Source organism: Thamnophis sirtalis, unplaced genomic scaffold (assembly GCF_051295495.1).
Source record: "Thamnophis sirtalis isolate CommonGarterSnake01/CBP01778 unplaced genomic scaffold, rThaSir2_p1.2 scaffold_3, whole genome shotgun sequence".
Classification (NCBI taxonomy): Eukaryota; Metazoa; Chordata; class Lepidosauria; order Squamata; family Natricidae; genus Thamnophis; species Thamnophis sirtalis.
In genome coordinates this window covers 116,878,973-116,893,436 of record NW_028261383.1, presented here as the reverse complement: position 1 = coordinate 116,893,436, position 14,464 = coordinate 116,878,973, and the positions used below count along the sequence as shown (strand labels likewise).

At 44.4% G+C, this 14,464-nt stretch overlaps 2 protein-coding genes across 3 annotated transcripts in view; both read right to left on the bottom strand.

Moving 5' to 3' along the window:
* Positions 1 to 4,396, bottom strand: part of LOC148048126 (cytochrome P450 2C20-like) — a 34,875-nt gene extending 30,479 nt beyond the window's left edge. Inside the window, 1 exon segment of the mRNA XM_087708243.1 lies at positions 3,331 to 4,396. Coding sequence (XP_087564369.1) covers positions 3,331 to 3,420 — 90 coding nt within the window. The 5' untranslated portion in view covers positions 3,421 to 4,396.
* Positions 4,397 to 13,133: 8,737 nt separating this feature from the next.
* The window catches only part of LOC148048124 (cytochrome P450 2C20-like), a 42,921-nt gene continuing 41,590 nt past the window's right edge, over positions 13,134 to 14,464 (bottom strand). For both annotated transcript variants that reach the window (XM_087709806.1, XM_087709805.1), the window contains 2 exons: positions 13,521 to 13,662; positions 13,134 to 13,393 (listed from right to left, as the gene is read on the bottom strand). In XM_087709806.1, the coding sequence (XP_087565932.1) occupies positions 13,194 to 13,393; positions 13,521 to 13,662 (342 nt within the window). In that variant the 3' untranslated portion in view covers positions 13,134 to 13,193. The remainder of the gene's footprint in view (positions 13,394 to 13,520; positions 13,663 to 14,464) is intronic.

Here is a 14,464-nt window from a genome sequence, read left to right as displayed (position 1 = left end):
GATGAGAAGTCTGAGTATAAAACATCTCGACAGTCATATGTAGCTCACTCTCATGCTTCCAGTAAAGCGTCCTCATCCCACCCTAAAGACACATCAGAAACAAACGCCAGTTCTGAAGTGTCTCATCGTTCGCGAGCACCATCTCAGGGGTCACATGCAGCCCCCACTCACGTTTCTAAGAGGACATCCGCATCCAGTCCAAAAGTTACACAAGGAGAGAAGGCCGCATCAGTGAGGTCTCATCGTTCACATACGACATCTCAACAGTCACACGCAGCTTCCTCCCACACCTCCAGAAAGGCCTCATCTTTCCAATCAAGGGCAGGTAGCAGCGTCTCACAGCAATTTTCCCGTTACAGCCACAGCTCACGAAGAGCTACAGCTGGAGAGGTACTAATGGAAGCTGGGATGGCAGAGGTAGACCTAGAGACAGCAAGAGAAGAGCAGCTGCTGAAGGAAGAGTTGGCAGCTGCAGTAGCCAAAGCTCAGGCAGACGAGGCAGCTGCAGTAGCCAAAGCTCAGGCTGACAAGGCAGCTGCAGAAGCCAAAGCTCAGGCAGACAAGGCAGCTGCAGAAGCCAAAGCTCAGGCTCAATTGGAATACCTCCGGCGCAAGCGGGAAGCAAAAGAAAGACTAATACGGGCCAAAGTTCTACAGATGAAGGCTAACTGTTCCTCCCTCAGCCACAGTCCTAGGAAGCTGGAAAAAGATAACCAGCAAAAGCATGTTAAGGCCTACATGGAAGACCCAAGCCCACCACAACAGGAACAAGGTGGAAAATCTCGATCTGGATCACGAGACTCAATTCTCAACAGTCTCATCAATGTCCAAAATGAAGAAACGCACGTCATGCCATCAACATGCACCGGGTCCCAGTGCATGGTGGGGAGGGAAGTCAATGGATTCTGCAGAGAAGAGTTAGATGGGAGTGCTCAGCTCCCACTGCCACCGTTACTAGAATGGGACAACCCACCAGATGATCGCAGTGAGATTACAACACCAGAGGTAGCAAGCATCCCATCTCACCTGAAGCACATGAGTAATCACTCTCCTGTTCTGGATCCCAAAGCCGAAATCCTGCTCTTGCCTGGAACAGACTCCTTCAAAGCTTTCACCCCTCAACAAGTGGTCAAAGGTCCAAAGGACTCCCCATCCGCCCTCGAGACAGAACTTGGAAGGGGCATCTTTGGGATGGTGTATGTCGATCGACCTCAGGTCCCAACCCAGACAAATGTCTTCACAACTTCCACTCTCAGTAATGGAAGAACATCCCACTTGAAACCATGCCAAGAACACTTCATGACCTCGACACTCAAACCAGTTTTAGGAGCAACAGTGTTCCAGACCAGCAAAGAAGAGAATGATTTGACCTTGTCAATAGAGAACAAAGAATTTCTTAGGCTCATGGTCAAGGAATTCCAACAGGAGGCCACCAAAAATTGGATGGCCCCAATACCCTTTTGCATACCAAGGCAACGGTTTCTAAATAACTATGAGCAACCTTTCCCTCGCCTCTTCATTCTGAGACAAATCATACACATGATAGCTAATTTAGTAGAGAACAAGACAGTCCAGAACAGACACGCAGAACTTACTTCACCTCTGAAAATTGGTGAAGAATGTTGGCACCCACCATCCTTTAGAAAGTGCCAGCCACAAGAGCCAGACCAGATTCGAGCACTTTTTGATACCAGCGTGCAATCCCAAGGTCCCTCTCTGAATAAAGTGTTCTTCAAAAGTCCCGACCTCACAAACAGTCTACTCAGCATGCTCATTCAGCCCAGAAAGGAAGCCATAGCCATCATGGACAACATCCAGCAGATGTTCTACTTATTCCTCGTCAGAGAAAACCATCAAAGTTATCTATGTTTCATGTGGTCCAGCAACGAACAGCACAACCAACAGAAGCAAGACCGGCCAATATGGCGAGAATCCCTGAGTTGTCTCCAAGGCATTCCTGTCCAGCGCAAGTATGTTCCCACCTTGCTTATCGCCACAATGAAGGCGGTAACAGCTGTAGGATACTTCAAGATCTACGGTGGGGAGAACAACGTTCACATCGTCTACGGTGGGGAGAACAACGTTCACATCGTCTACGGTGGGGAGAACAACGTCCACATCAGTCTCATCTTGGGAAAGGTGAAACTAGCACCACAACTACCTGTCAACCAGTCCCAAGAACCACCTCGCTTCAAACAACTCTCCAGACGGAAGCCTCTCATGTTGGGCTTAGCAGTAATCATCTTCACCACCCTCGTGGTAGAAGGTGCAGCCATCATCAACTCTCAAGCCTTGGTTCCAGAGTTTTTGGATCCTGAAATACCAACTGCCCTTACTCCAGCCACCTTACTGACCCAGAAGACAGGTGACTGGCCAGAACCAGCAGGGAACTTCATTCCCAAAGACATGTATTGGAACTTGTGGCCTAAGGGACTTGTGTCCACTGGAACTCATGGCCTATGGGACTTGTGCACCAAGCCCCACCCAGTAATGATGAACTAGTTCGTCAGATGGAGGCTCAGGTCGCAAAGCAGATTTCCACCAAGAAATTCTACACCAGACCAATCAGCGACCCAGAACAGTTGCCACGAAAGACTGAACTAGAAGATTGAACCTCAAGCTTTGCATGCTTTGTGTTTACATGATTGTTTGCACTGTTTGATGCTATGACTTATGTAACCCAGTTAATCAGTTAGGTAGAGTTGCATACTCAGTTAATTAGTCAGTTAATAACATTTTTGATGTTAAGCCTTTGTTTATCTTAGTTGATTAGATAGTCATGCTATGTCTTTGTGTAACTCAATTAGTTAGGCAGTCAGTTTGCATTTTTATGCCATGTTTTTTGTTTATCTTTAGTTAAAGGCTAGTTGATAGTGGAATTTATAATTCCAGGTGGGGAGTGTGCTGTCCCAGTGTGCTGTCCCAACAGTATATAGCTAATTTAGGAATTAAGAGCTGTCTCCTTTAAGAAACTACCTCATGGGAAATGTTACTACCTCATGGGAAATGTAGTCCCATAACATGTGACCACATCTGTGCTCCCCGATTGGGCAGTGGGTACTCTGCCCGGGAAATTGATTTATTACTGGGCACTCACTGAATCGCCATCAGCACGACCAGAAGCAGCTTTGCACCAGCAGTATGGGTTAGAGGAATTAATGTCTTTTTACACTATGTGATGGGACAGATCATGGAAAGTCAGAAGAATCTTAACACTGAACTGTAAGTTTTGCTATTAAGGATGCCTGATAATAAACGTGATCTGAAAGATATTCCCAAGCATGGAGTTAACTGGCTGCCCGAGCAGAACCTCATTGCCCGGAGCAGAACATGCCCTTTTCTCTTGTACATTTGGAAATATGAGAAAAGGGTAAAAAGTATACAGAGAAGAAGCGCAACTCCTGTCCATGTCAGCTCCATCCTCTTCTGGGTTATTTTCCTCTTCAAAACTCCCAGAAACGGTTTCAATCAGACAATATTAAAAGAAGAAGGCAACTGGAGCCCCAATCACATTTAAATAACATATTTTCCATGATCCTTTGAAAAAAATCAATTTGTTCTTTTACTGTTATCAATACAGGGTAATTATTTACCAACATCTCTACCTTTGGATTCTAGGTTGAAATGAGTTCTTGTTTCTGTACTTTTTGTGCAACAATATGGAGTACATATAAGTTGGATTGAAAACATGGACATTTGCCTTTTATATAACTATGCAAGGTAAAAATCATTTCAGAAGAAAATAATAATAACAGAATAAAAGAGTTGGAAGAGACCTTAGAGTTTTTCTAATCCAACCCACTGCACAAGCAGGATACCATATTCCATTTCAGACAATTGGTTGTCCAGTCACTTCTTAAAAGCCTCCAGTGATGGAGCATTCAGAACCTCTGAAGGCAAGATGTTCCACTAGTTAATTGTTCTCACTGTTAGAAAATTTATCCTTAGTTCTAGGTTGCTTCTCTCTTATACTCTGGGAAAGTCAGGTCTATCAGCCCTTATGAAAGGCGAGGAGGGTTGAGGCTGACACAGGTGCAATGGCAGAGAAAGCTCTTCTCCTGAACACTGCCAGCTAGAATAATCAAGCCTGCAGCATGCCAGCACAGGTGGGATGAGCCAAGCCAATTGATTCCCTCAAGTAGTCTGCACTTATGCCATGAGCTGCTTTAAAGGTGATTACCAAGACCTTGAATTGCACCTGGAAGCAGACCGGCAGCCAATTCAGCTCACAGATTAGTGATGTTATATGGGGCATTCTTTGGACCCCATGAACTGTCTGAGCCACCGCACTCTGTACCAGCTGTAACTTCCAAATGCTCTTCAAAGGTAGGCTCAATAGAGCACATTACAATAGCCCAATTGTAAGAAATCTAGCACCTGAACAAAAGAGCCCAAGAGCCCTCTGAAGCTGTCAGGTCCTCACATTTTCCACAACGTTCACCAAAAAGGAAATTGGATGAAAGTTATCCTGGAAGTGATGGTTTTTTAAGGAGAAGACAAACCAAGGTCTCCTTAAAAGCCTTCAGAAATACCTCCCACTCTAGTGACATATTAATCATTGCCTGGATCCACCTTCTGGTCACTGTCCTGGAGGCTTTCAACATTCAGAGGGACAAGGATCTTACTGACAGGTGGGGGCGCTGACAGGTTGAGGGCCTTGTCTACTTCATTCCTTAAAATATGGACTTCCATGACCCCTCTCCTGCCTGAGGAACTATTCTTCAAATAACGCAAATAGCTTTTGAAACCTTGTAGGACTTAAGGTGTTTCTTTCCTCAGCTTTGGCAGCTTGTTAGAGATGATCCTTCAGACTTGAATTCAGTACTATGAGGGTAATGAAATACAAACGGCTTTAAACTGTGACTTCCAGGAGGTTTACACAGACTAGGTCTCTCATCCAGAACTACTAAACTCCTAATTCATCATAGAATTATAATTTAAATAGTCAATATTTTCATTGAATAAATTACCAGGAAGCCTCTGAGGTAAATTAAACCCAATTTTCAATTCCCCCAAAGTTTTATAAACTTTCCAAATCAATATCAAATTGTTTGTGAGGTACACTCTGTCCATCAGGTAATGGAAAGGAATATTTTTATCAATTCATTTATATCCAAGTCTAGTAATGAAAAACTGACCAGTGGAAAAAGTGACATAGAAGTACACAATGTCTGCACACAAGGCACAGCACAGAACAACTCAAATAACTAGGTCAAGATCAGAAGACGTGGAAAGACCTGGACCATATTATCACCAGGACTTGGACACCACTGAATGGATAACATCATCACCACCACCACCATCTGGGATGAACTACTTTCATCTTAGATGCGTGTTGTGACTCAGCAGATGTCTGCTGTGAGTCTTTTCGGGATACAAGATTCCTTATGCAGCTGGGGCTTGTTAGGGGCAGGTTTGGAGATAAAAGGACGGATGCTGCCACACCCTAGTTGCAGGAGTCAACGTTCCTTCGTGCGTACAACATTGCTTGATACACTTGGATAAGTGCTTTGGTGTTTCCTGTAACCCTGATTCAAGGCTACACTGGAGAAGTGCAGTGCTTGTAAGAGTTGTTTTGTTTTTCATTCAGTTATCGAGTCAGAGACTGTATTTATGTTATTTTTTGGGCTCGAAGCCAGTTTGAACTGAGAACTGATAAAGAAAGTTCCTTTTAAGTTTATTTGTCTTGCCGTTTGTTAAGAGCCCTGATGGGGGGACAGAACAGATTGACTCCTTCCTGACAAGCCTTAATCTCAGTAATTATGGAGCAGTTGATGGCTGAAAATAGATTGATGGCACAGCAGATCGCAATATTGTTGGATCAGGTTCAACAGTTAGGGTGCCATGCCCCCCCCCCCCCAGCCGGGGAGGAGGTGCCCAGTGGCCATGCCCTATGGATATGGTGGGAGTCTAGCTATGTGTGCCGCATTTCTGGGACGGTGCTGGCTGTTCCTGGGCCTGGGAGTGGAGGACTTTCCCACTGGCCGGACGAGGGTGGGATTCGTTGTCGGCTTGCTCTCGGGTACAGCTGCCCGATGGGCCGCCCCCTTGTTGGTTCAGCAGGGCCCTTCCAGGGCTTCTGCCAGTATTTCGGAGGGATGTTTGAGGATCCAGTCAAGGGGGAAACAGCTGCTAGAGGTTTGAAATCACTGCAGCAGGGGAGTGGTTCATTGCAGGACTATGTGTCTGAATTCAGGCTACGTAGCCAGGATTCCACATGGAATGAACCAGCTCTAATGGACACGTTCCAAGATGGATTGTCTGAGGCCTTGCAGGATGAACTTTCGAGGGTGGACAGGCCACCACGTTTGACGCGTTGATCCACCTGTGCCTCCGGATCGATGCCCGGCTGCAGTGGCGAAGGCCTCGCCATGTATTCCAGGAGACCACCAGCATGCCGGTTCAGCAAGGGACTGCAGTGGACTAGGAGGAGCCCATGGAGTTGGGTGCTGTCAGACCGCGAGTGTCACAGAGATGGACAGACAATGTGCGGAGGGATTGTGTTTTTACTGTGGGGATCTTGGACACCTGGCAGGGAGCTGCCCCAAGAAGAGCAGAAGGGTTGCGCAGACTGCAGCTGTCCCTCAGCAACACACGATCAAGTCGGACAACCAGCACGTTGGTGCAGCCATGTTACCCCGTTCGCACAAGATAGCGTGCGTGCGGGGTGTGTGGAGTCCCAGGGCAGATGCCCTGCCGAGTAAAGTAAAGAACTCCGACCCTGAGAACTCGCTTCCACCTCGGACGTTTCTACCCATTGCATCCTGCGCTGCCGTTTGTCATCCCGTGAGCATGCAGGCTCTGGTACGGGATGCGCAGCGGGGTGATGACTGGGTGGAGCGACGAAAGGCAGAAGTGGGGCCGGCGTCCCCATGGACTTTGGAAGGGGATCTTTTGAAGTGTCGGGGCCGGCTCTATGTTCCCGCAGGGCACATCCATCGATGGGTGCTCGCGCAGATTCATTGTGCATCTGCGTCAAGATATTTGGGTTTTGTTCGGACATTGCGCCTGGCTTCCCGTCAATTTTGGTGGCCCCATCTGAAAAATGATGTATGGAGGTGCGTGAAGTCATGTGCCCAGTGTCATTGGGCCCGGTCTACAAGGAGAACTCCGCCGAGATTCTAGCTGTTGTCGACTCCGGTCCTCGCAGCACTGGGCTTTGTCTTTAAGGTCCCAGAGGGGTACCAGGGTCTTGGACCGTGCTCCAGGGAGGCCGTCACCAACTCTTCTTGGCCGCACCCTGATCATCAAAACCGGGGGAAGGGCTCTGTGGGAGGGGATTGCATGGTGGTTCGGCAGGAGTCGGTAGAGCTGCAGTCAACCTCTGATGGAAAGGGGGTTGGTGGGTCGGCCGTGCAGAGGGTGGAGGACCATGGAGAGGGTGTTAAGGCTTGGCCAAAGCTGGTAGAGGTGCCATCAACCTCCAATGGTAGGTGGGCTGGTGGGTCGGCCTTGCAGAGGGTGGAGGACCCTGGACAGGGTGTTAAAGCTTGGCCGAAGCTGGTAGAGGTGCCATCAACCTCCGATGGTAAGGGGACTGGTGGGTTGGCCTTGCAGAGGGTGGAGGACCCTGGACAGGGTGTTAAGGCTCGGCCGAAGTCAGTAGAGCTGCCGTCAACCTCCGACGGTAGGAGGGCTGGTGGGTTGACCTTGCAGAGGGTGGAGGACCCTGGACAGGGTGTTAAGGCTCAGATGAATCTGGTAGAGCTGCCATCAACCTCCGATGGTGGGGGGGCTGGTGGGTTGACCTTGCAGAGGGTGGAGGACCCTGGACAGGGTGTTAAGGCTCAGATGAATCTGGTAGAGCTGCCATCAACCTCCGATGGTGGGGGGGCTGGTGGGTCAGCCTTGCGGAGGGTGGATGACCCTGGATGGGGTATCAATGCCAGGAAGGGCGGAAGGAAACATGGTGGCCACCGGATAGCTAAAGAGTTCCGATTCAAGGGGGCTATGCCTCCAGAGGTTTGGGATTCATGAAAAAGGCACCAAGGGAAATGGGTGCAGGTCATCTTGTGGACACAACATTCCCACCGCAGCCAGACCATCGGACCCCGGGGAAAGGACCCTGCGGTGGGGGATAGTGTTGTGACTCAGCAGATGTCTGCTTTGAGTCTTTTCGGGATACAAGATTCCTTATGCAGCTGGGGCTTGTTAGGGGCAGGTTTGGAGATAAAAGGACGGATGCTGCCATGCCCTAGTCGCAGGAGTCAACGTTCCTTCATGCGTACAACATTGCTTGATACACTTGGATAAGTGCTTTGGTGTTTCCTGTAACCCTGATTCAAGGCTACACTGGAGAAGTGCAGTGCTTGTAAGTGTTGTTTTGTTTTTCATTCCGTTATCGAGTCAAGAGACTGTATTTATATTATTTTTTGGGCTCGAAGCCAGTTTGAACTGAGAACTGATAAAGAAAGTTCCTTTTAAGTTTATTTGTCTTGCCGTTTGTTAAGAGCCGTGAAGGGGGGGCATAACAGGTCACCATGTGCAGTTCCCTGAGAGATGGGAAACCTCCCCCCCACCTCCAGCACCCCTCTCTTGCCTGATCTGATGAATGAGCAGATCATTTGCAGAATTCAATTTGTTTTCACTACTGGTTCTGTATGCGTGGCTTAATGGGTGTTTCATGGCTTGGAGTGTATTGGTGGGTGTGGCTGGAAGGATACTGAAAAATCCCCATTTCCTCCCGATCAGCTGGGACTCGGTAGGCAGAGAATAGATGGGGATGAGGGCAGTCAGAGGTAATATTTATCGGTTCTCCGAACTACTCAAAATTTCCACTAACGGTTCTCCAGAACTTATCAGAACCTGTTGAATACCACCTCTGGAGCAGATGTAACTAGGAAGAGGCAGTCCTTCAGATAACCCAAATAACTTTTGAATTTTGTGAGTCTTAAGATTTTTTTCCTGTCACCAGCTTGTTAAGGAATTGAATTCAGTACTGTGAACTTTTTACCGGTGGGTAGGCCTGCTTTTATCTATTTTAGCAGGAAAAAAAAAACCTTAGCCCAATTATCCACAGCACCTATAATTCAGCAAGAAGGATTTCCTAAGAATTTAAGATCTTATATTAGGATCACATATGCACTTTTGGAAAAATATATCTAAAATAATTGCTTCATCTAATCCTTCAAATAATATGCAGACCTCCAGCTACTTTCTTGATTAGTCCATGTCCTGAATTCTAGACAATCTGCAAATTAAAATGTTTCTTGCCTTTGCTTTGTTCTACTGTTTATGAAGAGTGAATTGTGTTTCACTGTCACTAAAGGTAGGTCATGCAGGAAGAATTACCCTGAAATGTGACTTGGTGGACTTTGGAAATCTCTTCAAGGTTGGTTAGATTTTAATGTTTAAAGACAGCAGAAACCAACATGAACTGAGTTTTTTTACTTTGAAACATATTCTGTCCTGAAAGCCCAACACGACTCACTGGCAAGACGATGGCAGCAATCCAGACTCCCACAGACAAGAGATACAGTACAAACAAGAGCTTCTCCAGCTTGTTATGAATGGTTGTGTCTTACAAAAGGGCTCCTCCCAAAGTCTCTTCTTATATACTCTCTTGGGAGAAGCCAAGCCACAACCACCTGGACTTGATTATCTCTTATGAGTCTGTCTCCATAACTGCTTCCTCCGTTTCTCCGCCCTTTGTTGCTGGGCATCAGGGACAAATTCCCTTTGATCTTCCCCACTGCTCCATGCCTCAGGCACCTCCTGGTGGCCAACCAGCCTCCTTGGTCCCTGCTCGGAGTCTGAACCCTGCCCAGGGTCCTCCACATCCTCCATAGCCAACTCATAGGGTTCCTCGCTATTGGAGTCCATCGGCAGCTCTAATGGCTCCTGCTGGGCCACAACATGTCAGTAAGTATTAGGAGGAGGAATTGTATTTCCAATAGTCACATTCATTGTTTGGATATGGCCAGCTTTAGTGATGGTCAAAAAAGACTTGCTTATATAATAACTCATCCACCAGAACAGCACATTCCCTAATTTATTTCAGAAGGATCAGATCAAAAAATGTAATAGTGCTTGGAAGTTTCAGTCAGTCCAAAATATTGAAAGAATATTCTGAAAGGTCTAAAACTACAAAATTAGATGATATTTATGGTACTTTTACAGAAATTTGATAGCAGAGAAACTCAGCAGAAAATTTGCTGTTCAGTACTACAAGACACTCTGGATCAATGAAGTAAAGCTCTTTTCCTTGATTATTCTCATTTGTTGCACTGTAATCTGAATCTTCCAGAGAGAATGAAGTAGAAATCAGGATAAGGAGACATGACATAATCTGATGTCTTTCTAATTTTCTCCCATTCCCATTTGTGGAACGTTGTGCTATTTTCCCATTTGAATCACTTACTCTCAGAATCTGGAATGATAGTTCTGCATTGCATTTTTTTTCTACAAGAATTTTGGTTAGCAGCTCTGTTTTCCCTTCTAGATTTTTATTAAGTTTATTTAATCAATATCTTTTTCATTTTGGAATGATGATTCTTCAAGATTCCCAACAGAAACTTCTTTTTCCATTGCCTGGATATTGAATTTCACTTCTGAAAAATCCAGATCAGATTTTTCATATGTTTATAATCAGACAGATTTTTAAAATCATCCTTCCAGATTTTGCTGTAGTTTTGCAAAAGGTGAGAAGAACACCAGAAGATTAGGTTTAACAGATTAACAGAGTTGGAAGGGACCTAGTAGGTCATCTAATCCAATGCCCCTCCTCCCAAGCCCAAGCAGAAGACCCTACGCCATTTCTGAAAAATGGCAGTCCAATATCTTCTTGAAAGCCTCCAGTGATGAAGCTCCCACAACTTCCAAAGGCAAGTTGTTCCATTGGTTGATTGTTCTCATTGTCATTGTTCTATTCGCTCATCGTTTATGAAGATATTGAAGAGAACTGGTCCTAAGACTGAACCTTATGCTACCCCACTACTTACTTCCCTCCATGTAAATGTAGACCCATGAAGGACTACTAGTTAAGTACAGTTTGTCAGTCAGTTACGAATCCATCTGGTGGTGATGCTATCTATCCCATTTTTTCTAGATTACCAAGAAGTAGTTTGTGGTCTACTTTGTTGAATGCTTTGCTGAAGTCTAAGTATATTGTGTCCACAATATTTCACTGGTCTACTAATTTAGTCACTATGTTGAAGAATGAAATAAGATTGGACTGGCATGATCTGTTTTGTTTTGCTGCAGTGCTATGAGCAGCGAAAACAACACAAATTATGTTTCTATGGTTCAATTTCAATTTTTCATTGGGGCCAGGACCATCTGCAGTGTTCAGCCTAGTCATTTGATTTATCTAGAAAAAAGCCAGGCACATTGATCTTTTGTTATTTGCATTTCGCTGGATTTTTCCTGCCATGTAGAAAAAAACCTACTTGTACACCATATTAATGTTAATTGCTAACAAAATGCATATATGTTGTAAAATGGATATTTGTCCAGGAAGAACATGGCAAAAGATTCTCTGTTATGGAATACTCATCTTTTTTATTTATTTTTAAACATAAATTGGGATTTCTGTTAAATTGTTTTTAATTTATATTTTCTTATATTGCTCACACACACACACACACACACACACACACACACCATAAAGGAATACTGGGAATCCAAATGCTGGATAAGGAACAGATCTGGAGTCAGATAGTTGTTTTCCAACAGAAGTCCAAAGACCAGGAAACAGCAGTTCGATACCCACTGATGCTTGGGTGGCTAAATTAGGGGCATTAGTTGCTTTTTCTTTTTGAGCAGGCATGCTGATCATCTTTGCTCTACCTTGAGTCACTGTTGGCATGGTTCTTGAGCTATGTGCCAACCATAATCTGCCCCCTCATGATGTGAGTTAGATCTCTCTCTCTCTCTCTCTCTCTCTCTCTCTCTCTCTCTCTCTCTCTCTCTCTCTCTCTCTCTCTCTCTCTCTCTCTCTCTCTCACACACACACACACACACACACACACACACACACACACACACACACCACATTGTTCTGCTCATTGTCTTCTAGAACAATCTCAAATGTTTAATGGCTGACCAGCTCCTCAGATCAACAGCACATTTCATCTGCCTCTTCTGCTTCTGTCCCAGAGAATTTAGACCGGGGGGGGGGGTATCACTTAACAAGTGCCTACACCAAAGTAGATGTGAGATGGTATAGTGGGTAAACTGAGGCTTCTGGGAGGAGAAGTGGAGACCCTCAAACATTTAATGTATGGAGTTGAGGCAGTTGGTCTCTGATTTGAGAACAACCTGGTTTAATTCAAATAATTTAAAATTTTAAAAAAAGCTAGCAGAAAAGAATAAAAGAAAATCAAAAATTAATTTGATCAAGGCATCAAATTGAATTGGAAATATTTTTGAAGGGTATTTGTTTTATTTTGGTCAGGTTTTGACCATCATCAAATACTATAAACACAACAAGGATATCCTTGAGGGCATTCTGCATAATATATCTATTTAAGATTCATGTAATTGGGTTGTTGATTAATTCCATTTTGTAGGCAGAATCTCCTTGAGTCAATTTATTTGCCTTTTGACAGGATATTTTATCAGTAGTGGACAAAAAAAGAACATGAGTCCTTTGAGTTTAATCCAGTTAAAAATGAAACAACATTTTCTTAGCAATGGCTTCCATTTTGAAATCCTAAGATGTATTTTTTGCACTTTGTACTTCTGGAACCATTGATTTTCTGAACTTATATGTTCTAATTCTTTATTATCCACAATAATAAAGTTATTTATCAGAAATTAGATATAGCAAATATTATAGTTCAATCAGATACAATATTCATTCTGTCAGTCTTTAAAACAACCATTAGCTGTCAATAGAAAATTACTCAATCTTGCATTTAGCCAAATTGTACTAATACAAGATCTTCCTTGTTACTTTCAAATATAGATTAGTCCACAACATCAATTTGTGATAATACTTCTAACTGAGACCCTTACATAGTTAAATCTACAGTTTTGGTGAATACCACTTGGGGGGGGGGGAACTATTAAGTATTTCAGACGTATTGTTAATTGTGCCAAAATATGTCATCAGATAAGAGGTCAGAATAGCTACCTTTCCTATAAAAACTATTACATTTGTATTCCACATCATTTTTAAGATTGCCTTTAAATGTAATAACCATCCCACATGCTTTATTTGAGTATCTATTAATGTGGGTACTTTCTCATAATTATTGATCACAAGTGTCCACTGAACGTTTAACAGCTTGTATAAGGGGATATTGATTATTTCTGAAGTCCATAAATAAAGACATTACATCCGTATCTTTGGTGTCCCCAACCAGAGATAAGGTGAAATTCTGGAGCAGAGTGCTGAAGAACAGGAAGAGCTTCATCCTAGCCAGGGCCTCCCCTGGACAGGCCCTCTTCCCTACAATAGCAATGAAGAAAACAGAGGTTATTTAGGAAGTACTTGCTGGAACTGTATCTGATAAAAGACTAAGGTGGATCAGGTAAGCATATGAATTTGCAATACTATCTGTTCCAGAGGCTTGTACCTGCTGAGAATGCCATGAAAGCATCCTTTCTCTTGAACTGACCATTTTCATCCAAAAAATGATTGGGATTGAATTTCTCTGGAGTCTCCCAATGAAGAGGGTCAAAATGTACAGAGGTGAAGACTGGCACAATAGCCGTGCACTATAAGGAGAGGAAGAAACAGATGCCATTAAATGATACTATTTAATATGGAGAAGAAAGTGCCTTTGCTTTCCACTTGCCTAAAATAAAAACAGGCAGTGACTAGCCATCTGCTGAACTTTGAAGAATGAAGAGGGAAGGAATATATATTTCTTTTAGTACATATTTCTCTAAATTGCTCTTTTATTCAAATTCAAATTCAAATTTAATAAATTTATATGCTGCCAAATCCTGAAGGACTCCGGGCGGCTTACAGAAATACATCTCTAAAAGGATAAAAATTAAAAAAATAGAGAAAAGAAAAACTGATTAAAAAAACACTTCATGCACTCAATCTATGTGGGGCTGGACCTCATTCATGAGGTCAACAGCCCCAGGCCTGCCGGAATAGCCAGGTTTTAGTAGCCTTTCGGAAGGCCAAGATAGTTGGAAGGGTCCGGATCTCTGGGGGTAAATGGTTTCATAGGGTCGGAGCAGCTACAGAGAAGGCCCTCTCCCAAGGAGCCGCCAGACGACATTGTCTGGTCGATGGCACCTGGAGAAGGCCCATCCTGTGTGATCTTATCGGCCATTGGGAGGTATGTGGCAGAAGACGGTCTCGCAGATATCCGGGTCCTAGGCCATGCAGGGCTTTAAAGGTAATAACCAGCACCTTGAAGCGCGTTCGGAGACCGATAGGAAGCCAGTACAGCTCGCGGAGGATAGGTGTAACATGGGTGTATCTCGGTACACCCAATATCGCTCGTGCTGCTGCATTCCGGACCAATTATAGTCTCCGAAAACTTTTCAGGGTCAGCCCCAT